This window comes from Idiotropiscis lumnitzeri, chromosome 21, assembly GCF_059441095.1.
Source record: "Idiotropiscis lumnitzeri isolate Australia: NSW breed Sydney's pygmy pipehorse chromosome 21, RoL_Ilum_1.0, whole genome shotgun sequence".
In the NCBI taxonomy this organism is placed as follows: domain Eukaryota; kingdom Metazoa; phylum Chordata; class Actinopteri; order Syngnathiformes; family Syngnathidae; genus Idiotropiscis; species Idiotropiscis lumnitzeri.
In genome coordinates this window covers 7474491-7501711 of record NC_142411.1, presented here as the reverse complement: position 1 = coordinate 7501711, position 27221 = coordinate 7474491, and the positions used below count along the sequence as shown (strand labels likewise).

At 41.9% G+C, this 27221-nt stretch overlaps 1 protein-coding gene across 2 annotated transcripts in view; it reads left to right on the top strand.

Moving 5' to 3' along the window:
- The window catches only part of sipa1l1 (signal-induced proliferation-associated 1 like 1), a 43942-nt gene that overhangs the window by 3971 nt on the left and 12750 nt on the right, over positions 1 to 27221 (top strand). The window contains exons 2-13 of one of the 2 annotated variants that reach the window (XM_088286335.1): positions 4861 to 4940; positions 12316 to 13804; positions 13883 to 14105; positions 14246 to 14376; positions 15198 to 15386; positions 15574 to 15748; positions 16843 to 16946; positions 17116 to 17273; positions 20848 to 21427; positions 24777 to 24875; positions 25498 to 25673; positions 25916 to 26203. In XM_088286335.1, the coding sequence (XP_088142461.1) occupies positions 12434 to 13804; positions 13883 to 14105; positions 14246 to 14376; positions 15198 to 15386; positions 15574 to 15748; positions 16843 to 16946; positions 17116 to 17273; positions 20848 to 21427; positions 24777 to 24875; positions 25498 to 25673; positions 25916 to 26203 (3494 nt within the window). In that variant the 5' untranslated portion in view covers positions 4861 to 4940; positions 12316 to 12433. The remainder of the gene's footprint in view (positions 1 to 4860; positions 4941 to 12315; positions 13805 to 13882; positions 14106 to 14245; positions 14377 to 15197; positions 15387 to 15573; positions 15749 to 16842; positions 16947 to 17115; positions 17274 to 20847; positions 21428 to 24776; positions 24876 to 25497; positions 25674 to 25915; positions 26204 to 27221) is intronic. The other variant, XM_088286334.1, reaches the window with a different exon arrangement.

The following is a 27221-nucleotide window of genomic DNA, read 5'->3' as shown; positions in this document are numbered from 1 at the left end:
AAATCCAGGCAGAACTCTGAAATATCTTTCTTGTTGTATCACTTTGTCGTTCTGCTGGAGGAAAAGCTGCTTTTCTGACACCGCTTGATGGCTACAGATGTTCAGTAGTAGCTGCGAGGGAATGGGCGATTTTTCTGAATTGTCATGGACATCACTCCACTTGCCCAAGTGTAATAAAAGAGAATATTTTATTTTCCCCGAGAGGACAAGCAGGTCCGTATGAATGGGATAGGTGTACCTAATGAAGTGTCCAGTATGCGTTACGGATCAGACGACAAAACGGCTTGGATGTTCATTCAAGGGAGCTTTAAATAAAGCTTCTGTAATTCAAATGTTGACTTGATTTACTCCATTTTTGGCTGAATCGTTTGTCGACTTCCTGCCTTGTAGTCGGTTGTACCGGCTGACGCGAAGCCAAAGATGATTAGGATAGCACAGGCCTGTGAAATATCAAAAAAAAAAAAAATTTATTATTCTGTTTTTTTTCCCCCCAACAAAGACAAGTAGTAATTCCCGTGTAACCTCCACATTCGAATGCCCTCGAATCTTGCCTTTCTGAATTTGAGCAAAAAAAAATGCAACGAAAAGTGCGCAAAGCTTTTGTGGATAATGTCACACAAGATGTCCGAATATTAGGACCTTGGCGGTCCAATGAAATCATTTTCTGGGGTCGTACTGACCCGACCTTTAGAATCAATTTCATATGAAGCAACTTAACAGAATTTTTTTTTTTTTTTTTTTTACTATTCAAACAGTGAGCGATGGGGCGGGGGGGGAAACCAACAAAAAAAACGAGGTCACAATACCATCTTCAACATCTGCCTTGCAGGTGGTGGAAACCAAAACAGGAAAGTGGCGTGCCACGATATGTAGCGCTCTCTGCGACTTGATGTTCCCTTTGCTCATCTGAGTGGAATGGGGGGGGGGGGCGGATGGGCAAGCGTTTGACGACGTGCAGGTGATGGCCCTGCAAGGCCTCATGTTCTCATCTTAGATTTAATGGATCTCACATTGCTGGAAAAGTTTCACAAAAGCCCCCGTCAGTCAATTTGATTGAATTGTGCTTTTTAGTTAGTTTGAACCATGCGACTGCAATGACATGCATAATTTCTGCGAATGCGTGACCAAAATGGTGATGACATCATCGGTTAAAGCGTCACCGAACATTTTCATGAATAGCAATAAAACCGGTGCTTCCAGGAACCCTCGTATTAGCACCACATACATTTGGGTGCTGCAATCCCTCAGGTGTGTATTTAACCTTTTATTAAACAGAGGTTGTTGAAATATTGACTCAGGGCTGATTTGGTTAATAATTAAGAAATATACATGCCAAAAAAAACAAATGAAAGGAGCATTGTTGTGCAAGTCCAACTCACTGATGAGACTTGTGAAATTGGCCCATTCCACCCGGTAACCCGAAAAATAAAATTCTTCCCGTCCACTCACGTGATGGGAAATTTGGTGTTGACCGTGTGATTTAAAAAAAAAATAAAAATATATATATATATATTTTTTTTTTGCGATGCTCAGTGACGGAGTGTTAACAATTCTATGAATCTAAAGCGTGAGTCCTCCAAACTCCCTCTTGGCTTTAGATTCAGTGAACGAATGTTGCCAGGCAACAAGTGCAGCGCTACTTTGGGCGAGTATTGCTTGGTAACAAAATTTGTTTCCAAGATTTAAAAGCAGCATCACGGTAGAGTTGAGTGGATGTACGGTAACTGTTAGACCAAATCACACATTTTTTAAAACAATCCAATATTTTCAGCCAATTATAGACCCTCATCTGCGTTCGTACTTAATTTCTACTCAGCGAGTAGATCTGGGTTAAAACTTCCAAAGTTGAATCCTCCTCGGATAGTGCTCGGCTTGCGTCGGTAGAGGAGAGCTGTCATCTAACAATGCACCGCTGCCTGCAAATAGGCGATGGTGCACGAGTGGGAGGCAGAATAGTAGGAGGGGTGGTGTGAACAGTGCCTGCGGAGGTGGACTCGTCTTATGTAATATTTGATGCACCCAGCTGTGCCGTGTTATTTAGCCTACGGTTGAAACGAGGTATGCTAAGCAAACAAATGTCTTCTTCACCTGCGCTTGTCGGACTAAATTTAGCGTTGGGGATTAGGTCAATGAGCAGTGTTGGGCGATATATTGGGCGACGATATAAGTTGTTCTCCGTCAAATGAAGCTTTGCAATATTTAAATTGTTTTTTTTTTGGGTACATAACAAAAACATATATAAATAGAAACAATATTAAGACAAATTAAATTTTATTATTTTATTTTTTTTTTTAAAAACGTGCTAATGTATAAATTTGAGTGGTTTCCTTTTTATAAACATTTTATTTGCTATACATGTTACAATTTCAATAGAACGTTTTATATATCTTTTATATATTTTATATAAACTGACTATAGTATTAGATATTGTAAAATGAGTGCTATTTTAACAATGTTATCTCATAATATATACTGTATATAATAATTGTTGATTACGATTATGCCAACGATTGAATTCCAATTAATTGTACCGTTCTAATTGAAATTAAGATTAGATAGAATAAAAATTACCAGAGGAGCTAACCTCCATCAGTTATTTATTTTTTGAAAACATTTAACTCATTTTGGAATCATAATTTTTGTTATCTATTATGTGCATTTTTTTTTGGGGGGGGGGGGGTTCAAATGTCAAAATATTTAAAGAGCCCAAAACACTTTTTTTTTTAAAGAGAGAAAAAAAGCCTGCTCAAATAATTATTTCAGTGTATTGTAATCCTGTTCGCCTTTCTAGCGTTAGCCAGTGCTACTTTTTTTTTTACGTTAGCTGCTAATGTTTGCTGACTCATTTGAGTGCTGACTGTTAGCTAGCGATTGTTAATTTGGGGGAATACCAGAATTTGTTTCCATTCATTTGCTTGAATTTTGACAAGAATATCCTTTTGGAGTTGTACATTAATAACCGGAACGTGTTCTGTGAGCTAGCATGACTTCGCTAAGTGTGATGTGTCCATTTTGATGGCTTGATATACGTACACCGGTTAAAATAATTACGCATTGCAAGGGCGAAACATAAAACCGCCGCACCGGTCTCGCTCATGAGCCGCGTTGCCATGATACCGCAGGCATGCAACACTAAACCTTGAACTATTCGCAGGCGAGTGAAGGATTCTAAATGTTATTGGAATACTTTAGCCTGTTAGGTTTGCACTTTATCAGCGCAGAAGAGAATTATGTAAGGTGTTGCAGCAAAGGTTGGGAGGTTGTGTCGTAAATCAAGTCCCAAACCAGTGTTTAGTTTTGCGTGCTCACAGTCGAGCAAAGGCAATGGCTTGACCCTTTCATTCATTGAGCTTGCAGGTCTAAGGCCACTGCTGAGAAAGCTTAGCAGTGGCGCTTCTATTGAAAGGGCCGTTCTCCGTTCCCCACTGAGATATGCAAAGCGTCGCATCTGTCAAAGTGTCACCGAGCTGTCCACTCTCCTATTACGGTTTCTCACGGCCATTAAACGTGCACTTGTCAATCACGAGCTTGTCTTCTGACTGACGCTGTCGCAGTCGCTTGATGCCTTTCGTTTCTCCGGGGGTATTATCGATACAAGTGCAAATTCTTCTTTTCAATCACCACTTGTCTTGTTGTATTGACTTTGTGAATCTCAAGTTTTCTATTAAATCACCTTTGTCATAGCAACAATTGAGCTAATCAATTCAAATGAGGTAAGATTTTTGGTTTTGGCCCTAATGCACGGGTTACTCCTAGTCCTCTGTTAGAAGGATTTTTGTTTCGCAAGATTATTATGAAAAAGGCACATTCTGACATTACTAATACAGTATTGACTTGTTGTCTTGTGGAAATGGCGGATAAAATCAAAGTTGGCACCATTTAGATGGACTTCCATTCCCTTCGAGATGGAGTTGTCGCACAGATTTATCACCGTCATTATCAAGCTTTTGCCACACTGTTCCCAAAAGGCGTCACACATTCCTACTCACATTAACTCGAGTGAGATAACTGTAGAGACATGGTGAGTACTTCACACGGACGCGGAGATGTAGTTTGCGCTCAATAGGGAAGCTAGCATGGAGCATTAAGGTTCTATTCCGTCACAAAGTCACTTGAAATAACGGTCTATACGTGTCGGCATATCTTACAAAAGTGGACTGAATATTAGACGTTTCTCCATCCAAGATTTAAATTTGAAGTATTTTCCCAAATGTTTGCCGGTTAGGAAGAGATGGCGAAATGCGCACATGTGTTAGCATCATAACAGATAGCGTTTCACGACAAACGACTCTTAATAGCTAGCTTAAGCGCCATTAGCGTTCGATTGTTCAACCATTTTTTTTTTTTATGGCTGCCCCTTATGAACACATTTTTTTCAACTTTAAGATTTGTCTCACCTTCCTCTCTTGAGATTTTCACAACTCTTTGTGTGATTTATAGCAAAAAAAAATCTGATATTTAGGTTGAGCTTATCGTCCTTGTACAAATTCCCAATTCCCTCACATTGCGCAGATGAAGGCTCTTTCCATTTACTGTTTTTCTATTTCTTAACCTTGGTCACCTTGACAGCCTCCTTTTGAGATTGCCGGGGGGAAAAAAATGTATTTTGAAATAAGACGACCAAGGCAGCCTCGGTGCAAGCTAGCTGCTTTAGCTGCAATGGCACCCGATGGCCATTTCTTTTTTTTTTTTTTATCAAATGACTGGAGTACCTCAACACAGAATTCTCCAGAAGTCTTTTCAGTAGCTGACAAGGGAGAAAAAAAAAGTTCCCCTGCATTTTGTGTCGTGCCAAACATCTGGACACTATCTGTTTTATGACCTGCAACTTGAGCTTGACTCTGAATCCTTTCTGCCCAGGCATGATTTGTATTGTCAAGATGTCGACGATGAGCTGAGCCAAGGAGCGCATACTTTTGACCAAAGTCTGTGAACTTAAGGTACATTTACGATGAATTAACTTGTGTTGATATAAACTGAATTGTAACAATTCAAATGGATCCAGAGACAAAGGCCTTGCCGCTCTGGTTGAAATTTTTCAGTCTACATTCTTTTGCCAGCCCAAATTATGGCCTTCCAGCTCTGACCTGCTTTGCTCTTGTCTGCCTTTCCATGTTTTTTTTTTTTTTTTTTTTGGTCTGCTCTCCAAACCTCCAAATCCATTTTTTTCTCATCTGCCAGCCCTCATTAAAGTCTTCCAATTTCTTCGCTTTGATGCTGAGTCGTGGCTCAATCGGGATTCTTTTAACATACTTGTTGCTTTTTCGTCCGATTGAATTGTAGTTCAGCGTCGGCTACGGATTGTTAGCCTTCTTGCTTTGTAGGCAGTCGACTGCGGATAGTATCAATCTGAGTAAATTTCCTTGCTCGATTAATTGTGAAACAATCGATTAATCGGTTATTTTGGGCGGATAGAAGAGAATATCTCTGAGACTCAGGGCCATTTGCTTTTTACGAGTGGTTTGTTTTCTGAAATATCGGCAAAACCCGCCGGAGGAAAAGACAAAAAGTCATTTATTCCGTCCAGCTTGGATTTGTCCTTTCATTAACCGGGTCATTGTGGACATGCATGCGTGTGTGTGTGTGTGCTCGTCTGTTTTCCGAGCAGCTGTGCGTCTCTGTTCCAAGTTTGCATAGAGTTGGAGGTTTCTCCATGACTGGCATGAATGTCCCATTAGCGAGACTCATGAGGCCGAATGCCAGCGCGCGGAAAGGTGCCAAGGGATAGTTGCGTCTGGACTTGCACCCCGTTGTTGGTTGACGATGGTGCAGACTGCATCAGGTGCAAAAGAGATGCAGGTGTGGGCGAAGATAACGGAACTTGATCCAACAACTTATTGCGATCCAAATGTGGACTTTTGATTGAGATGGGAAGAGATGTGGTCAGTTTTTTTTTGGAGTGTAGTAAAAATATGTTGTTTTATTCAATGGGTATTTTTTTTTTTAATTAATCGGCGGATAAATTGCTTTTTTGATTTGTGTCTGTGAAGGCCTAAAAAAAAAAAGGATCAATCAGTCACAAATTGACACCGGTCTATGTGTCATGATGAGTTATAAATGTTCCACTTTTTAATATGTGCCTCATTTCTTTCTTTTGTGCTTCCGTGACCTTTTCCCTATCCATAGAATTGTTTCCCGCTAATTGCATCGCTTTCCCTTCCCTTCATGTGCTTTCGGATCAATTATTGGTATGACTGTGCTAAAAAAAAAAAAAAAGGGGGCGGTCCTTGCCCATGAGATGAGGGAGAAAACCGAATGTTATGTTCAGATAAATGCTCTTCTTCACCCTCAAAGTATTTCTTTTCCTCTCCGCTTTCTATTCTCTTATCTCTCACCTCCTCCTCCAGCCAGCATCGCTGCTTTACTCCCCTCCCACGCTCTCCTCGACACATCGAAACAGACAGTACTGTTTTGGTACAAGTATGGAAGGGAGGTGTGAGAGACATGGATGGGTAGTGGAGAGAGACCAGTTAATAAAGGCGAAAAAAAAAAAAAAGACGACGCCAAGTAATTCAGTTGGAAGCTCGTCACAAATGATTGTAAAAGAGTAATTTAGATGTTCTAGATGTGCCGTGGCTTTAGTCTCTACCGCCCTGTCAAATGTTATGGCCCCGAGTAAGTGAGGCATGTCCTTGAAAAGTCACTTATAGAGCAAGCTAAGATGTGTTTGCGTGCTCGCGGGGCTTTTATCGTTATTACTTTTGCTGCATCTGCCGGCTGCGCTGCATGGAAAGAGAGAACGAGAGAGATGGTTGTGAAAAGGACCAAAGGTAGTTGACTTGATGGACTGACTGCCTCGCCTCTTGCATCTATGTCGCTGGTTCCCACGTGCTGTCTCACTCATCTCCTCCCACACGCTCTCATATTCCGATATCCCCCCCCCCCCCCTCCTCCCCCACCATCTATATCTGCCGCCTCGTTCCGGCTTGTTCGTTATCAATCGAATACTCTTCGCTGTAAGGCACAAATGAGCGTGTGCCTCTCCAGTCCTGCTGCAATCATAGCACACCCTACTCAAATTTTCAATGGCACATCTTATCGCGCTCGTCCTTTTTCTGCTGTAATTGGACAAAGATGCCCGGGCGACCCGTCAGCTCGGTGTTGTGTTTCAAATACCGTTGATTCTATAGTCGCATGTGGACAATGACAATGTACTTTAAAGGAAAGTTTTGAAAGCGCTGATATCAGATATCGGGTCGATTATCGGTTTACTTTATTTCAAGGTATTGAGTGTTTGTAAAGGATGCCAATAGCAGCCACGGATACTTAAAGCAAAAAAATAAATAAGACGTTTTCCTTGCCTGTTGATGGGCTGTAATAAACAATTATTATTTTTTTTTTTGGTTGATTAATCTTTGAATCATATTTTTTAGGAAAAAATATGTACTCTTGTTTACTGAGCTGCAGCATTTCATTTTATTCATCTAGATCACGTGTGGTAAACTACGGCCCGGGGGCCACATACGGCCCATTAAACGTTTTAATCCAGCCCGCCGAACTTGAAAAAAAATTTAATGAATAAACTTTATTTCTTTATTTTCTAAATAATGTGTTTTTTTCAAAGACAGATATTTTGTTGTAACGCTTTTGTTCACTTTTTTCTCTGATGAGGTGAGGTTACCAAAACACTCCATCCATCTGCTCCTGGTCCGGCCCCTCTGTCAAATTTTAGCACCCATTGTGGCCCGCCAATCCAAAAGTTTGCCCACCCCTGATCTAGATCTTTTATTTCTTTTTCATCTTGGACTCACTCTCCCACTTGATGATTGAGCGTGACAACCCTCAGCCATTCTCAGTGCCACCTGTCACTTCCTGAACCATAAGCAGGAAGTGGCTGAGATGTGTTTCCTGTTGGCTCCCTCGGCTGTAGCGCAGTCAGGAAGGAACATCATTTACATATTTGATGACATCATTGCAGCAGCCTCCTCAAATAAACGTTTACTTTCACCTCGCACTCGCTGCTGAATGTTGCGTGCAGTGGAGCCTTAAATTACTAACGAGCCGTTTTACCAACTTTTACGGGCGGGAACAATAATCGTTTTTTTTCCCCGATTTATCGTTTGTCATCTTAAAAAGACTCTGCATCGATTGAGAGGTGTTAATAATCGAGATTTAAAATTTAAATGCAATATAAGTGAGCTAATACTCATACGTTTTCAGGCTTCGGCTTGATCACATCGACGAGAATTGCCATTAAAACTCATTCACTGCCATTGACGAGTATAGAAGACAAAAAGTGCATTCTTTGTCCCTGAGCTGTTCGTGAATGAGTTTCATATGTGCGCACGTGTAAGTATCCATGCATATGTGTGAGTTTTAGTCGTCATTTGTAGAACTTCCTTTCACTTTCTCACCGTTCATCTTATTTATTCCACACGCAGTCATCTGCGTCTTCTCATTTGGAGTACACACACTGTACTGTCCTACACACTCCTCTTCTCTCCGCAGCGCCGTTCCAACTCACTTTCCCACGCAGAATGTGCCAGTTTGCAAAATCAGCGCCTCGCTTCTCCTCTGGTAATCCAACGGCAAATAAATAATTCACCTCTTCTTTTTGAGCCTGATTTTCCAACTCATGGCAGGCTGTGTAAAATAAGTTTGGATATCGGTGCTGAATTAACGGCATACTTCTCTTGATTTCTGTCTGAGCCGCCGCCTAATGTAGATTATTCATAAATGCGTCGACTTGGTTTTGATCCCCCATGCTCTATCCCCATTACCTTGATTTATCCTCTTTTCTCAAGTCCCTCTCCTCGCCTTCCCCATCTCATGTTCTCTGCAGCATCTCCCCTATCTCGATGTTAATTACACCAAAGCTCCTTTTCTCTATTATTCACCACTCCATCCTGCTATTTCTGTCATCATCTGTGCCATGCCTGATTTAGCTGTTAGCAGTGAGGGTCTGCATTGGCTGTTGAGATGAGGGGAGGTGTGTGCGTGGTTGCATGTGCTGGATCCCAGCGTGACAACAAACGGCTGTTAGGCGTCACCTGATTGGCACAGATTAGAGGGCTCTTTGGCGGTTGTGTGGAGGAGGCTCTCGCAGTTTGGCGCACAGCTGACTGAGTGTTTGCTTTTCTTTAGCGCTTCAATGGCGTTCCTTCTTCTGGTTGTAATTTGATGGATGTTTTTTTTTTTGGCATAACGGGGTTTATTAGGTTAGTTAATGTCAAGGCAAAATGGATTTCCATGAGACAAAGGGGGTGTGGTAAATGGACTAAAAAAAAAGATACCACAGCATCCTGCTACTTGTTTGCGGAATTTGTCCATGTCGTCCTTGCATCTTGGTTGTATATGAACAAAGAAACAAGTTGTAACGTCACAAACTATTATTTGCAGTTTGCAGTGGAAGGAGAGAAAAAAAAAAGTCAGTCATTTATTAGGCATTTAACAATTCACTCATGCCCAAGAATCGATTTTTGTTTTTCAGTTTCCAATTTTGATTCGATTTTTTTTTTTTGAACAAAATTATTTTTTACATCTGAATTTTTTTTTTTTAACTACCACAAAATAATGATTTTGACTATTTTTGTCATTATCAGTGTTTTGTTAGAGCCATTACTCAACATCAATTTAATTTTTTATTTATTTTTCAGTATTTTAAGCACTTTAAATCAATTTGAAATCCATTTACGGTTAATCGTTACATCCCTTTCATTTGTACCATTTTTTTTTTCTTTCCCATCCTGTGACCTTCAAATGCTAAGTTGCACTTAGTGTACCTTTCGGTTCACGGGACACGCAAGACCTCAATTCTGACGAATGAGAGTCGTCAATGCTACATTCCCGGTGACGTGCTTCATCTTTGCATCTGTGCATATTTCTTATGGTAATTTGTACAAATCTTACTTATGATTTGAGTTTGAAATATTAACCTGTAAGTTTACTGACAGTAAATGTCTCAAAGTCGAGAGAAATTTGACATCCGCGACTTCACATTTTCCACTGCGAGAGGCTCTCATCTTTTTTTCGTCAATTTCCATCTTTCTCCCACTGTGAAGCCAAGGCTGACGATGCTTTGGCAATTCCACACTGGTAAGGAAAGACAACAGCTGCCTCCCGAAGGCCTTTCTTTCGATTTCAGTCATATAGAGCAGACCCCACGTCACAAATTTATCACAGCAGGAAGTCGTTTAAAAAAAAAAAAAAGAATAAAATAAAAAAAAAAAGTGCGTTTATCTTGCCGCACAATTACACTTTCACTTTGAAAATCTCTGAGCTGAAACGCCGTCACTTGGGTCGTCTGCTACTTTGCAGCTTTCAAAGAGAATAATGTTTGATTTATTTTCCGCCTTTCCTTCTCTTCCTCGACTTCCTCCCGTGCATTCAGACAAGCTGAGATGAAACACTGTGTGGCTATTAAGCGTCTGTGGCTTTAATAACACAACTTGACGCAAGGTGGTCGGAATATCTGCGTTAGTTTTATTTTAGACATTTCACTGAATTCAAAGCTGTCATCACCTCTTTAATGTCATGTGATTGCGTTGATACGAGGACTATTTAGATTCGTGCTACTTTAGAAATAGGACACTCGTTCATTTTTTGCAGTCCAAACACGGCTATTCCGATTATTATCGTGTTTGTGGAATATGAGTTACGCAGTAAAATCCACCGTATTTACCCATCTGAGGGGGCGGCCATTTTGTCACTTCTGTCGACTGAAAATGACATCACAGTTGCTCAGGGCTCAGCTTCAGAAAACAGCTGTGATTGGTCGTGAGCCAAACCCTGAGCAACTGGCATGTCATTTTCAGTCGACAGAAGCGACAAAATGGCCGCCTCTGGAGATGGCTAAAACGGGTGGATTTTACGACTTAGCTCATATTCCACAAACGCAATATTAATCAGAATGCCATGTTTATAATTTATTGTGAATCAATTTTGGGGGTTGACATCCCCTTTAATGTGTTGGGGTTTCTGTCTGTCTCTCTTTTTGTTGATTAAAATTGCAGTGAAAGTCTCTTGGAGATCAAGACAAAACGTGGCTAGACTAAAATTGACTCACCAGTTGGTGTGGGAATATCTTTTTGGTGAAGCCGGTGTGCAACTGTCAAAGGTTAAGCAGAATGAAGGAAATGCACTCGACACTGCGTGATGCTTTCTTGTTCGCTGTTGAATTGAAAATTGCCTCTTAACCTTGTTTACTTTCTGGGGTTTGCCTTTATTCTAATGAACAGCTGTTGTGTTTACAAAGACTCTATTTGGTCACAAACTGTTAAGTAACAAATGTTCAATCTAAAAAAATGAATTATATTCCTCTGTGTTTTTATTTCTACTGAACCAATTTTATGGAAATGGATCTACCGTTGTGCTTACCAAATTGTTACGCTGAATCTGTTTGCTTGAGCCTTTCAATTTTCACTCGCTCTCGTTTCTCACGTTTCCTGTCATTGTTTCCTGTCAAGCCGACAGTTAGTTCACATGTTTCGTAATCTTCAGGTGCTTGTCAATCATTGCTCTCATGTGCAAGGATGCCCATGCTGGGACCACAAGCCAAAAAATAATATAAAGCGTTAAGGATTTATATCACTGTAATAACAGTAACAAGACGCTTGTGACATAATACAATTTTTTTTCAACATTATTTGTAGTAGGGCTGGGTCAGATGGGCTATTTACAGGAAAAATAGTTTAAAAAAAAATCACATTTCAGATTTTAATTGATCCATGCGAAGCTTGCTGCAAGTGGCCCTTACAAATATTTTAACATCAATAAATGATCAAATTGAGCATCACATCGTATTTAATTGGAGACATGCACACTTCTATTACTGTTTTTGTGTGCAGTGCAAATAATTACATCGCATTTCACACACGGACTGATCCGACTCAAGAGATGATTTCAATATATTTGAAGTCTTTGGAATTCATATGATCACCGTCTCTGATCCGAAAGGCTTATTTAGCATATCAAATGGTTCAACGACTCCTCTCCCTACTCAGGCACCGTACGTTCATAAACACCCAGCAACAAATGGGGGAGTACTTACCTGTTTGAGGTTGAGGCGACCAGCTTCAAACAACGTTTTATGCCGTGCTTCTGTTCAAGCAGACCCGTCTGCACAAGTCCAACAGAGAATTTGAGGAGATGCTTGTGCCGGAACCCGTATTTGAGTCACGTCTTTTTGTAATGTTTGCTTATTGGGGGGGGGGGGGCATGGTATTATCTTCTTTCACCTAAAACTGCACTTTGTTCGTCAATATTTTATGATGCCTGTGTTGAAGCGGTACACCAGTATTTCGGCCCGTTGTCACTTCTGAATGACAATGGATTGTCTGATGAAACTAAAAGGGTTCCTTTCTCTTTCTCTTTCAGGACCAAATGTGTTTTCAAGGGTCCTCACTTCTGTCTGTGGACATGTTAAACCCAATCTAAATTCAGCAGGACCCCACTCCCACCTCTACCCTCCCACCCCCTGAACCCCGACGTCATCATGACCAGTCTCAAGCGTTCCCAGACAGAGCGCTCCGTTGGGGGCTCCGTGCCAGCTACTGATGAGTTCTACACTCGCCGTTTACGTCTGCCCAATGGAGGGGCACCGCCGCCCCGTAGTGAGAGTGCACACATTTCCTCCTCCTCCACCACTGGCACCAACCCCGGAGTCCCTAAAATGGGTGTTCGGGCTCGAGTGGCTGACTGGCCCCCAAGAAAAGACGGGGGAGGAGGAGGTGTGTGGCATATCACGGTGGAAACGGACTCACCCAGTTCTACCACCACCAGCTCGTCTGGATCAGGAAGTGGAGATCGAGAAAGACTTGTGGGAAGTGGCGGCGGCGGAGGCGGGGTTGTCTCCACCGTCACCGCCCACAGTAATTTGTCAGCCAAGCTGGGGCATCTGATCAGCCCTCAAGACTCGTCCATGCTCCGCAATATCCAGAACACGCTGAAAAACAAGATGCAAATGAAAGGAAAGGACAACCGTTTTTTGTCACCCGATGGGTATCTTGGGTCGCCCCGTAAGGGGATGAGACGTATCCGTCAGCGGAGTAACAGCGATATAACCATAAGTGAACTGGACGTGGATGGTAATGAGGGCTGGTCTTTCTCCGGGTGGACTCCCATGCACCGAGAGTACGGCAGCACTTCATCCATCGATAAACACGGAGTCTCAGGGGAGAGTTTCTTTGACATGCTCAAGGGATATCAGTCGTCTGAGGCCCCCGATCAACGAAGTCCTGCGCCAGAGAGGTTAACCGAGCTCCTTACTGTTGCACCTGTGAAACAGACCGCCCTGGATTTGCCCGATGGCTCCTTGGGACCAGCCAGAGGTAGTCCTGCCAGTCGTCTAAAAGAACGAGAGAAGCACTTGAAAAGGAGGTCCAAGTCAGAGACGGGTGGAGAGTCGATATTTCGCAAATTGCGCAGTGTGAAGGTGGAGGGCGACACTTCAAGAGCCGGGTCAGACGCTGAGGATGGAGGTAAAGGGGATGAGAGTTTACCCCCTCCTAAACCTTGGATGTGCCAAAAAGGCTTTGCCCATTTTGATATCAATTCGTTACTCTTTGACCTCAATGAGGTCATCCAAAGCCGGCAATCGGGAGCCAAACGCAAGAACACCACAACGGGTGCCTCAGCTGCTGCTGCTGCTTCGGCCACATCATCGCTCTCCTCTAGTCAGAGCGTAGTCTATGGATCCCCCTGTGGCTCACAAGAAGAACTCAGCAAGGAGGGGATGGGTGGACATGGCACCAACCCGGCCTTGGACCCTGGTGACGACAAGAGCAATGACCTGGTACTCAGCTGTCCATGTTTCCGGAACGAGATTGGTGGAGAGGGTGAGAGAAACATCGCTCCCGCTAAACAGGTAAGTTTGGTCCATATCTTCATGTACGACCGCTTGGTCGCGGTAGCTTTATATTTTTTTGCACTGGCACTTTTTTAGCAGGGCAGCATCGGAAGTGGTGGGAGCTCAAGCAACTCTAGTGGTAGTCCAGAAGAAGGACCGTTGGAGGCGACCCTCACAAGCCATTTTTCCAACGCGGGCGTAGCGGTCCTGGAGGCCATGAAAGACGGACCAAGTCAACATGCTGATCGGTCCAAGAGATATATTGTGGAACATGTTGACCTGGGAGCCTACTACTATAGAAAGTACTTCTACCTCCGAGGTATGCAAAATGACATCTTCTTGTGCAACCAAATTCTTGTCTTCCTTCGTCCTCTTTGCTTTTACTCTTCTCATTCCCAGTTAATCTAATCCTTTCTAAATCAGTCACTACTTGCTGATGTTCCTCCCTGTCATCTATAGAACACTGGAACTACTTAGGGGTGGATGAGAACTTGGGCCCGGTGGCAGTGAGTCTCAGGAGGGAGAAGCTCGAGGAACACAAGGAACACGGCCAGCAGTACAACTACCGAGTCATTTTTCGGACGAGCGAGGTAAATGGAGATGACTCTTCGCTAATCTACGGACCAAGATGCATAATGCTAATATTTACCGCTTCATTTTTTTTTTTTGTATGAGAGGCTCGTGTGAGTTAATCTGGCAGTACGGGGAGAAACCTGCTGTCAACCTTCGGTTGTCTACCTTGACTCTAGATCAAACGGTTTCTATAACTTGATGGTACTTCATATTAATAGATCTGTCTGGCTCGCAGCAAGAGCTAATACCGTCCCCTCCTATACTCGGTTCTGGAGATCTTGTTCTCCTTCCCTCGGGTAAACACCCACCTACGCGCTTTGTCAGCCTTCATCTGTGAAGGACTGAGTTGTGCCATTTCACAGCCGAACGAGACAAAAATAGTGCCAAAGGTATTTGTGTTGAAACGGGGAAAAAAAAAAAAAGCCTTGCATTCATTTTGAAGCACGCTTTGACTAATAGCCCCTACGAGTCTCCAAGGATGACGCACGATCCATGCATGCATTTTCTTCTCTCTCGTTGCCTTCCTCTTGTCTCTCTAATTGCTATTTTCAGTGCAGGGAGCCGGGTCGGTATGGATATACTATAGTTGTGTCTGTGTGGGAGTGAGTGCGATGCATCGTTGGTGAAGAGAGAGGTCTCGTGGCCGTTGAGGGGAAGCGTTGTCCTCTCTTTAGTTTGAGTGCTTCTCCTCTTAAAACTTGGGGAATGGCTAGTGGCTTTAATATAGGAACATGCAGGGATAAAAATGGACCGAGACGCATCACAGAAGGTTGTTTTTGGCGTGAACGACAGCAAATGACGCTGTCGAAAATTGGATCGACTGTTTTGTTGTGTGCAGTTAAACACCCTGCGTGGCTCCATCATCGAAGATGCAGTACCTTCCACATCGAAACACGGTTTAGCAAGAGGCCTGCCCCTCAAAGAGGTGTTGGAGTACCTGGTACCTGAGCTGAATGTTCACTGCCTGCGCCTGGCACTCAACACGCCCAAGGTCACTGAGCAGCTGATGAAGCTGGACGAGCAGGGGGTAAAGAGAAACACACGAGACTCGAGAAATGCACTTTTTGGCGTCTATACCCGTCAATGGCAGTGAATGAGTTTTAATGGCAATTCTCGTTGATTTAACCAAGCCGACACATGTTGATTTTCTCTTAAATGGCACCTTAATCACGACGGTACGATTCAAGATGTGTGTCGTATGGTTCCCGACACAGCTGAGTTTCCAGCGGAAAGTGGGAGTGATGTACTGCATGTCCGGCCAGAGCAGCGAGGAAGAAATGTACAACAACGAATCAGCTGGGCCGGCACTGGAGGAGTTTCTTCATCTTCTCGGGGAGAGGGTTCGACTCAAAGGCTTTTCGAAATACCGGGCTCAGTTGGACGCCAAAAGTATGTACCTAAAATGCTAATGCTAGCTAATAGCCACTTTCAGTCTACATTCTCTGTAAATTCTATGACATCAAAGAGAAAGTCCCCATAAAGTTCTTTACAAGACTATGTTCTATGCTGATTAAAATTGTGCTTTCCACCCATTTTTAGCCATCTCGTGGGGCGGCCATTTTGTCGCTTCTGTCAATTTAAAAGGACACAGTTGCTCAGGTTGTGACCAATCATGGCCTACCTTCAGAAAACAATTGAGCCATTATTGGTTGTTACCTGAGTCCTTCGTAACTCTGATGTCATTTTAAGTTGACAGAATTGATAAAATGGCCGCCTCCTGAGATGGCTGAAAACGGGTGGATTTTGCCGCTCAACTCATATTCCGCAAACCAAATATAAATCAGAATATCATGTTTCAACAAGTGGGCCTACATAGAACAAATTGCTCTGAATAATTTTTTGGGGTTGACTTCCCCTTTAAACATTTAAGCCATTTAAAAAGGCATCGACAAAAGTTCTGGATGTAGCATCCTCTTTTCTTCGAGAGCATTTGTCTTCTAAAAATAAGCACGTCATCAATAATTGCTGTTCAGCTATGTAGCCGTACCTGGATGAATAAGTGATTCTGTTACAGTGCAGAATGCACCTCACAAAAACTAGAACAGAAAATATACTTTTTTTTCTGGAATCTGAAGAAATGTAACAATTATTAATTGTGTTCAGGTGCATATACAACTCTGGTATGCACGGACAGATTATAAAAAAAAAAAAACACTACGACTAGGATCTCCTACTCTCCCTTTAGTGAATCAAACAAATCACACTCCTATTTATTTAATAGCTTTTTTTTAGATGCTTTATGACTATTTTGTTCCGTGAGCAGAACTTCTTTCCGTGGCGGAGGTGTTTATTAGCATTTGGTGGCCCCTTAAAAGTGCTTTCCCAATCCATCGTCGTCATCGTCATCCTTGTTGCTATTATCGTAGCAATAAATCGCTTCAGAGAAAATGAAATGGAACGATTTTTTTCTTTTTTTATTGAACTACCATTTGTAATAGCTTGTGAAGGATTGGCAATTTCACACTCAATTGTGTTTCTTTCAGCCGACTCAACTGGCACTCACTCGTTGTATACGACTCACAAGGATTACGAGATCATGTTCCATGTGTCCACCATGCTTCCTTATACGCCCAACAATAAACAGCAAGTAAGTGTGCCATGCTTTTACGTCCTTAAAATACGGAACAGTTTTGTTAGGGATTCACCCACTACAAGAGCAGGGGTGGTTAAAATAATTGTCTCGCAAATTCAATCATGACTCATCGTCTTTCATGTCAATAATTCTCCTTTTGTCGCTTGTTCTTGAACATTTCCAGCTGCTGCGGAAGCGCCACATCGGGAATGACATCGTCACCATTGTGTTCCAGGAACCTGGGGCGCTCCCCTTCACCCCCAAAAACATTCGCTCGCATTTCCAACACGTCTTTGTGGTTGTCCGGGCACACAACCCTTGTTCTGACAATACCGCTTACAGGTGAGAAATCCACAGTTGAAATTGTTGTTCTCGCTGAGGATTCTGTAAGGCATCGATATCCCCCCCATTGACAAAAATGTGGAATATGAATTAGAATGTGCCAGCCTGGAGTCTTTTGCTTCTTCCGGATCCTGTTTTGACGGGCGTGCAGGGCAAACTATTCTTTGGTTATTCCTTTTTATGTCTTATCTATTTTAATCCCATAGTCCCCCTTTGACCATCTTTTTATGGCTGTTTTAATTGCTGTCTGAGCACATTGTGTGAGCTCTTAATTGTACCCCATGGGGCTACTTTGGTTACTTAGCAACACATGCTTACACATGAATGAATAGGCTATATTGTAGTGATAGAACGATATTAATTTTTTTTTCCAGGACCGATACCGATTATTAGTATTAGTAGTCATGGAGGCAGATAACCGATATTTGAAGCCAATATTCCTATTCATTTGTTGAAAATTGCTAAAATGTTGTCAAAATTTGAAAGCTAAAAACTCCCAAAGTTGACTTAGTTTAAGCATCTTTATAAAAATACTTTTTTATTTGAATTAAATTTTTTATTATTTTTTAAAAATTCATCTCAGAAAATAGACAACTTTTAAGTTTTAAAATTTTAGGCAGCCCCCAATCTATGGGCTGACCAATCTACAGAGAGAGTGAGAGAGAGTGAGAGAGAGAGTGAGAGAGAGCGAGTGAGAGAGAGAGAGAGTGAGAGAGAGCGAGTGAGAGAGAGCGAGTGAGAGAGAGCGAGCGAGAGAGCGTGCGAGAGAGAGTGAGAGAGAGTGCGAGCAAGTGCGAGAGAGAGAGAGCGAGAGAGAGAGAGAGCGAGAGAGAGAGAGCGAGAGAGAGAGAGAGAGAGAGAGAGAGAGAGCGAGAGAGAGAGAAAATATATTGAGTTGCACGTGTACAGGGGAGAGTCTTCTGGCCTGGCTCAGTTGTCAGCAGACTGCGGCCATTGGACGTGCGCGACTGCCCACACGCTACAAATGTTTTCAACCTAAAATCACTCGAACCACAGGAGTGTGGACTCTTCTGATCTGGTTGTGGCAAGCCTCCTTCCTCGGTGACCTCGCAGTCGGCCCCGCGAGCGTAGTAATTTATGCTGCAGCATTCTTGTCCTTCTCTCGGTCTGTCACCTTTAAGTTAATACTCACTCTTCTCATTATGCTTTCCCTCCCCCGTCGCTGTCCGCCGTGAGTCACAGGTCTTCGCGGTTGACTGACTCACAGGTGTTTGAGTACAAGTGCTTTCAGAGCTCCTGTTCAGCGTTGTTGCGGTGAAGAGGATTAAGGCGGAATTTTCCGTCGTATCTGTGCAGCCTGCTTGCGACCGCTTTTCTGTTCCTCCTCAATATGCCGCTTGTGATTTATTTGTTATGTGTGTGTTTTATTGAACACGTGGCCGTTGTCGCTTAGCGGTTAGGCTGTTAGAGTATTGTTAAATTCAATAACAATGAGAATACTTTTTGTTCCAGCTGAATAATGAATGCCACGCGTCAATGTCTTCGCCCGAGGAAAAATAAATGTTGCCTCAAAGTGGCTCTATTACATTATTATTACCGTTGGCGTCTGTTACACTCGTGCCGCGTAATAGGCGATGTGTTCAAATAAATGGCATGGCATCTGTAAAGCAGAAATTTATCACCTTTTTAAAAATTTTTTTTTTTAAGTATTTCTTACACTGACTTGAGTTATAATAATTTTGTATTTTTGATGACAGCTGTTTCATATAATAATAATAAAAAAAGTCACATTATGTATTGCGTAATAAATTAAGCCGCAATTCCCAAGTGGCTCTTGGAACTTCCCTCTTCTGCACAGCCAAACAATAAGGCTGAAATAATTAATTGTTTAAAAAATATAAATAAATACATAAATAATATGAATAAATATTTAACATAAAAAATAAATTAATTGAATGTGAATTCTGAATCCTCATGTATAAAATTAAATGGTAAGAATGGGGGGGGAAAAAAACCAAAATTAATTTTCACTGTAACTATAATAGAAATGTAGTTGCGGTTAATCTTCATTTGTATTCTTTTAAAACACTCGCATTTTTATTATTATCATTTTTTTTCAATTTGGGTTTTCATTAACTCCCGTAACTTTGACACTGACCTGAAAACCATTCGGGAGTCAGGGGAAAGCAAACACCGTCACGAAAAGAATGTGAATTTTCGACAAATAAAAGCCTCTCTGCGATTAAAAAATCCCGGACCACTATCTGCCCGGTTCTATTCTAGACCTTGATGATATTCAAAGTAAAAATTCTAATAATATCTTCCGTACGCGAATCCTTCCTTACCTCTACCTTGTCACAGACATTTAGCGAGCATGGGTTTGTATAATTGAATTCCACGGTTCACCGGTGAGAACAGCGTGTCTCGGTTTTATTTAGAAAGACGTGGGTGACTTATTAGCTATAGTTGCTTATTAGACTGAGTGATTCATGATGTCAACATGTCTGCTGACAAATGTCAGCAGGAAAGCGTGTGTGTGGGATGACTGCTTGAGAGTTACCCGGCAATTATTACCTGTGAGTGACTCTGGGACGGCTTCCGTTTTTAGTCTCCGAAGAGACGGGAAGTGAATGACCTCGGCGTACCGTGATCTCTTTAGTCATTTAGAAAAGCACATTCCAGGATGATGCAAGATGTTGCCTTAAATCAGACGTGAGGTCTGCTACATTGGGCTGTCTATTTAGGTATGCCGTTTTAAGCGCTCAAGAGTTATTTATTTCCTGCTGCACCCCCCCGCCCCCTCTCTCACTCGAGATATTCTCAAGCATGGGTTGTAAATTTGGAAGTGCGCTGTCCCCCGTTCATTCTTCTCTCTTTCCTCCCAACGGCTGCTCAACTGAGTTCCTGACATACCAGACAGGAAAAACATCCTGAGAAGGCAATTTAAAGGGCCTGTTAGTGAGTGGCGAGCAGTGAAGCAGTTGTTACAAGGGGCTAAACTGCAGCCAAACCTTTGTGATATGACAGTTTATGTTTTTTCTTCACCTTTGGTACCCTAAATTGGTTCGGATTAGAGCTGGGCATCGATTCAAATTTCCAAAATCGATACACAAGGGCCCCATTCGATTTTCGATTCATTTGTTTAATTAACATGACCTGAATGCTGACGTCACTGCTTCCGCCATTTTGTTTTGGCTACGCTACTTTTGCATCGTGACGAGATGTCATTTAAATTGGGGGGAAAAAGATTTTATGAATCATGTCGGGCTATGAAAAGGAAAATCGATTTTAAATCGAGATTGATTTTTTTTCATTTATTAATTAATTTATTTTTTTTAGTTGTGCCCTATGAGACAAGCAAGCTTCTTACGTATCTTTACTAATTTTGCTAGCTTGCGTGTTTAACATCAGCATCATTTCCCCATCTGTGCGGCCCGGGATAAAGTGGGCCGCGGCCTTCTACCGGTCCGGTGCCCACTGGTTGGGGACCACTGCCTTAGTGGTGAAAATATGGAACTTAGTGTTACATTTGAGACCGTTACAATTAGTGTATTCATGATTTCATTTAAGCCGCATTGTCTCACCTTCTGTTCTGTTCATCCTCCCTCTGTAGTGTGGCCGTCACCCGCTCTAAAGACATGCCTTCGTTTGGACCCCTTATCCCAGAGGGCGTGACCTTCCCCAAGTCGTCCGTGTTCCGGGACTTCCTCCTCGCCAAGGTCATCAATGCAGAGAACGCTGCCCACAAGTCTCACAAGTTCCGCGCCATGGCCACACGAACACGCCAGGAGTACCTGCGTGACCTGGCCGAGCGGCACACCACCAGCACGCCCATCGACCCGTCCGGGAAATTCCCCTTTATCTCACTGGCTCACAAAAAGAAGGAGAAGAGCCGGCCGTATGCGGGAGCTGAGATGCGCAGCCTCGGGGCGATTACCTGGCTCGTCCACGCGGAAGATCCTGGAACCGGAGGCGAGATCGATGCCCTTCTCGCCATCTCCAATGATTTCCTCATATTGCTGGATCATGATGTCAAAGCTGTGGTTTTCAACTGTGCCACCAAAGACGTGATTGGCTGGACGCTGAGCAGCCCAGCGTCTTTAAAGATTTTCTACGAGCGAGGAGAAAGTGTGTCGCTAAGGAGTATCAGTAATAACACGGAGGATTTCAAAGAGGTCCTCAAACGCCTGGAGGTGAGAATTTGCACTCTTGCGAAAAGCTTTAAGATGCTCTTTGTTTTGCTCGATTAGACGCACTCATTCACTGATTACTTGACAGTATTGTCACCCAACATCCTTGCTCAAACAATTTATTTTTTAATTTTCAAAAAAATCTAAATTAAATTCCGATTAAAATAAACCGAATGTTGCACATCCTCCAGCGCTCCGCTATTTATGTAGCTGGAGCGGCTATCGCCACACCGAACACACACCCCGCGGTGGAAGTGCAAGCCAGGTCAAGGTTGACTGCTCGAAACAGTACTGTGATGCGAACCCAACTGAACTGTGTTCCACTCCCGAATGGAAAACGGGTTGAATAAAAATCATTATGATGAATTTGGTTGATCGGCTGTTGATTTGTGCAACCTGCGGTGATGTCAGGAATCGGGTAGCAAATTTGTTAAAAATAAATAAACTAATCAACTGTTGATTGATTTTTTTCACCATTGTCAGCCAAGCAAGATTAGATTATATAGATTATTTCTCTCTTGACGTAAATTACTCCTTACAGAAAATGCTAATATTTAGGTTTGGCTAGCAAATGGCTTCCAAATGGGGGAAAAAAAATAAAATAAAATAAAATAAAAAAAAATATATATATATATGTTATTTATGTATATATATTTTTATTTTTTATTTATATATATATATACATCTTTTTTTAAATTTTTTATTTATATATATATATATATATCTTTTTATTTTTTATTTATATATATATATATATATATCTTTTTATTTTTTATTTATATATATCTTTTCATTTTATATATATATATATATATATATATATATATTTATTTATTTATTTATTTATTTCTCCGGATTGCACTTTGGCCAGCTTGCCTCACTGTTCTATTGAGCGACTTTTCGAAACACCTCTGGACAACATGCTCCGACTGACTCGTACACCTACACATAGAGAAAAGCCATTCTTGCTCTTCAGAAGCTGTTGCCATGGAAACTGGTTGGTTGGGGCGGAGGGGGGGGGTGTTGTCTTGTGTAAATCCCAGTGCTTTAGAACATTAATTTCCCTATCGTCTTACTACCCACACACGCGCACATGTACTGTGCTGTTTGATTTAGCGCTAACAAGTGTTTCGCTTTTATGTCACATTTTTCTGAATTTGGCGTTCATCTTTAATCATTCAGGCTGCCCTGGAGCAAGGCGAAGGTGAAGGAAGTGGCCTTGGGCCACCCACTCCACTGGAGCTTTTATTCTCGTGTCTTTTTTTTTTTTTTATTGGTTTGTGGGAATTACAAAATTGAATTAATTAGTTGGAAGAATAAATGTCGAGCAGTTTTGATAGTATTGCAATTAGGCCAATTTTGCAAAGCAAAGCGAGGATAATTAAAAAAAAAAAAAAATACACGCTGAACATTAACCTTCAACTATCACCGACCATAATCAATAATGCATTAAGGCCAAACTGCGAAATGTGTAATGAGGCGACGTGTGACTATTGATGTGCAGGCCTGAATGAGTGCCAAGTGTGAAATGAATGCAGGGGGATGGATTTTCTTGCGTGCAAAGCGCCAACCAGAGTGGGTTGCGATCAAAAGAAAGCACACGTGTGGGTGAGCCAGACAAAGGATAACAAATAACACCCGACGACTCACACCGAAGTCCCGCTACTGAGGTGTGTGATGAGATGAAGTGACGAGTGATGTGCTTTGTCACTGAACCCGTTTCAGATCTTAGTCCATAATTTACTTACCTGCCTCACACGCCACCCGCTACAATTATAGAGCTGCCCTGATTGAGTAATTTGATTGGCTGAGTCGTCCCACATGGTAAAAGCAGCATTGCTCTCGTTGCACTTAGTTAGTTGGTGTGTGACTTAAATTAGAATTCATTTTCCCAAAAATGAAATATTGTGTATGGGTGCATTATCAATACAAAGAATTTTAATTGCGTACTGAATTTTACTGTGATAGTCCCAGGGAAAACTGACCTTGAATCCTTTATTCGTTGGTAACGGCGTGTTTGTAAAAGGCTGGTTTTCAAAAAAAAAAAATTGGAGAAAAAGGAGAACAATCGTCCACATGTGGCTTTTTCACAGTTAGGGTTTATGGGACCATGTTTTAATTACGAAGGATTTATTTATTTTTTAAATATAGATAAGACCGCCTTTAGATAACACCAATTTTTAAAGGGGAAGTCAACCCCCAAAATGTTCTTTACAGGAACATGTTGTCTGCACAGCCAGTCGTTGAAACAAGGCATTCCGATGAATATTAATGGAAAATGAGTTAATTGCTTTTTCGAGGGCGGCCATTTTGTCACTTTTCTCAACTGAAAATGTCATCACAGTTGCTCATTGCTCAGGTAATGCCCAACCACAGCTCACCGGTTTTCTGAAGCTGAGCCATGATTGGTCGTTATCTGAGCCCGGAGCAACTGTGATGTCATTTTCAGTCAACACAAAAAAAAGTGACAAAATGGCCGCCAACTGAAATATGCAAAATCAGTTGGATTTTACTGCTTACCTCATATTCCACACATGCAATATGAATCACAATGGCATGTTTAGACTAGTGAATTCAAATCGAACATTTTATTGCAAATAATTTTTCGGAGTTGACTTCCCCTTTAAGAATTGACGCTCCTGTTAGCAAGTTGTTTTTTTTTTTTTTTTTTTTTTTTGGTTTCACCATTTTTGTGCATCAGTAAACGCATGCTGAAAATATGGTTTAGTACCTATACAATACTCACTTTTTATGCAACTAGAAGATGTCATTATCGTGCTCAAATTACTGAATTTAATAAAACATTCAATCCCAATATTTAGCTTAATAAATTTTTTTGTGTGTGGCATGATATTCTACGTTTCCGTTGGCACGTGTCGCATTTTTTTCCTGTTTTGGGAGGGTGTTGTGCCGGCCTTGTCACTTAAGTTGCAATGCTCCCAAGCAAATCCACGAAAGCCACTGCCAAACGTTTGTCAAAAAGAAATGCTTCATTTGTTGCTTACTCGGGGAGTAATCGCGTCACTTGACACAGCTGGAATCCAACACTAGCGTTTTGATTTTTACCAAGTGACTAGCTTGCTTTAAGATTTCTCGTAAGGTTAGTGGGGGCGTATTCGGAGAAGCGTCGCTACTTTACAGCTTATCCTCATGCTATTGAATGCCAGAGGTTGGCAAAACAGCTTTCATGAAGACAGCATGAAAAAGATAATCATGACAGTTTCATGGCTCCTCTTACCCGATAATTGTGTGTTGGACTACCCGCATGATATTTGAATTTTCTCTTTTGACTCCTTTTGCTCCATTGGTTTTATCTGTCTGAAGATCTGTTCTTTACCTCCCTCCTGACCAGTTCCTGACAAAAGGCTGCGAGACTTCTGAAATGACACTCCGTCGAAATGGCCTAGGACAGCTCGGCTTCCATGTAAACTACGAAGGCATCGTTGCTGAGGTATTTTTCATTGTTCGTCCGATTCAGTTTTTACCATATTGTTGTCTTTGTGTGAGAGGCAGGAAACTCCCTTGAACTGGTCACGGTTCACCCGCAGAGAATTTAGAGCAGGGGGCTTCAATCCTGTTCCTCGAGGGTCGGTGTCCTGTCTCCCTGCTGCAACAGACCTGATTGAAATGAAGCTAGATTACGATCCTGATCATTTGAATCAGGTTTTACAGGAGGGAGATATGGAAAACAGGCAGGACAGCGGACATTGAGGAACAGGTTTGAAAACCCCTGATTTAGAGTCTTCACTTAACCAATCATATACTTTAGGGTTGGGAAATAATGCAATTTTTTTTAAATCACCGTTACTTTTGATTTGGATTGAAATCATGATTAATAAACAAAATTGATTTCAAAACTGGTTATTTATTCAATTCCCAAAATTCAACTTTTAAATGTAGCTCACTAGAATAATAGCAATAATCATGCGAAGATGCCAAGTTTTTCCCCTTTATCAGAACAACCTTGAACTTGCTTCGATCCTACTCAGTCGTGATATTAGACATCTTTTTAAATTTTTTAAGAAGTGAAGATCAAGGGTTGATGATAATGACGCAGTTCCTTTCTGCACCAGGTGGAGCCGTACGGCTACGCATGGCAGGCGGGGCTGCGGCAGGGAAGCCGTTTGGTGGAAATCTGCAAAGTTGCCGTCGCGACCCTGACTCACGAGCAGATGATCGACTTGCTGCGCACCTCGGTGACCGTGCGCGTTTCCATCATCCCGCCGCACGATGACGCCACGCCCCGCAGGTAGGGTTTGCATATCCGTTGAGAAGATAGCACCACACTAAAAGTGTAATGGCCACTCTTACGAACAGAATCTTTCTAGAAAATTAACTTGTGGATTTATTTTCAGCAAAAGAAATACTCCAGTTTCAATGTTCTCATTGGAACTGCTCGTTTTGTTCAACAGCTCCTATCGCACCCACCGGGTCACGTACGGCCACGTCCTTCTAGTTCAGTCTCCTTCTACTTCTTTCCTCCCACTCCAGGGGCTGCTCGGAGCTCTACCGCATGCCCATGGCCGACTACAAGAGCAGCAGCAATGATAGCGGCTCCTTTGAATACAAGTTCCCCTTCCGCAGCAACAACAACAAGTGGCAGAGGACATCCAGTAGCCCCCAGCAGTCACTGACCGCCTCGCCGCAGCCCCACACGCCCAACAGGGCCATCAGCCTGGGGAGTTCAGTGGGGAAGACCTTGTCGGCTGAGAGGCTTGAGAGGGGCGCAGTCATCCCACGCAGTGTCAGCAGTGATGGGCGCCCACTGGACACCAAGAGGTATGATGTAACTTTTTATTTTTAAATGTGGATGAGCAGAGAGAGCAACTGTAGGATGGAAAAGGGATAAGAAAAATGAGAAACTGTGGAACATGTTGGGGATAAATATGCTCCCGCAATGCTAAAATTTAATTTGATTCATTTTATTTTACATTTTTTTGAGTCAGAACCTTTTTTTTTTTGGAGTGGACTTCATTCAAAAGACAGCAGAGTAGATTTCTGGAACCTCATAATTTTGCCGTATGTTACTGTACAAACAATCTGAGGAGGCCTGATGGTTAGTGATGGGAAAATGAAGCTTCAAATTTGCTTCATGAACCAGTTGTTGTATTTTCGAGTCCTGTAGATGGCACTGTTGTTTTAAATAAAGGGTTTAAAAAAAAAATAGAAAGGCAGTGTGCTTTCAGCCCAGAGTTGAAAAGAGACCGCCATCTACTGGAATCCCAAAATACTACAACTGGTTCATGAAGCAGATTTCATCAATCGTGATGGTCATAATTGAAATCCTTAAAATGAATTTTTGTTTTTAACATACATTTGACTTGTTCAAACTTAGTTTGTTTGGCCGCCTAAACTTCCAAATCTGGCTGATTAGTGGCCGCTAGCAAGTTTGAAAAGAATCACCTGATAACAAGGTTTTGAATCATTCTGATTAGTTTTTTTTTTAAATTTCGTTTTGATCAGTTTGTTTTAAAAATTTTTAGAGCAGGTTTGTTAGGTTGTATTTGGTTTTGTTTTCGATAATGCTTCATTTTCATTTTATTTTCATTAGTTTTAGTATTAGTTTTATTTATTTTTTAGGATTATGGAGCGATTGTTGAATACAAGATGAAAATTAAAAATAAATGTTCAGTAAGTTTTGTGTAATAAGTAAAGTAAAAAAAAAAATAAAATCAAGTAAACTACAATTCTCAAACGACCTTCCAACTTCTGACTTAACCGATTCTGTTGGTTGCATAACAATGTCCCTTACAAATCTCTAGACCAGAGCCACTTTGCTTTGAAACTGTGATTTTTA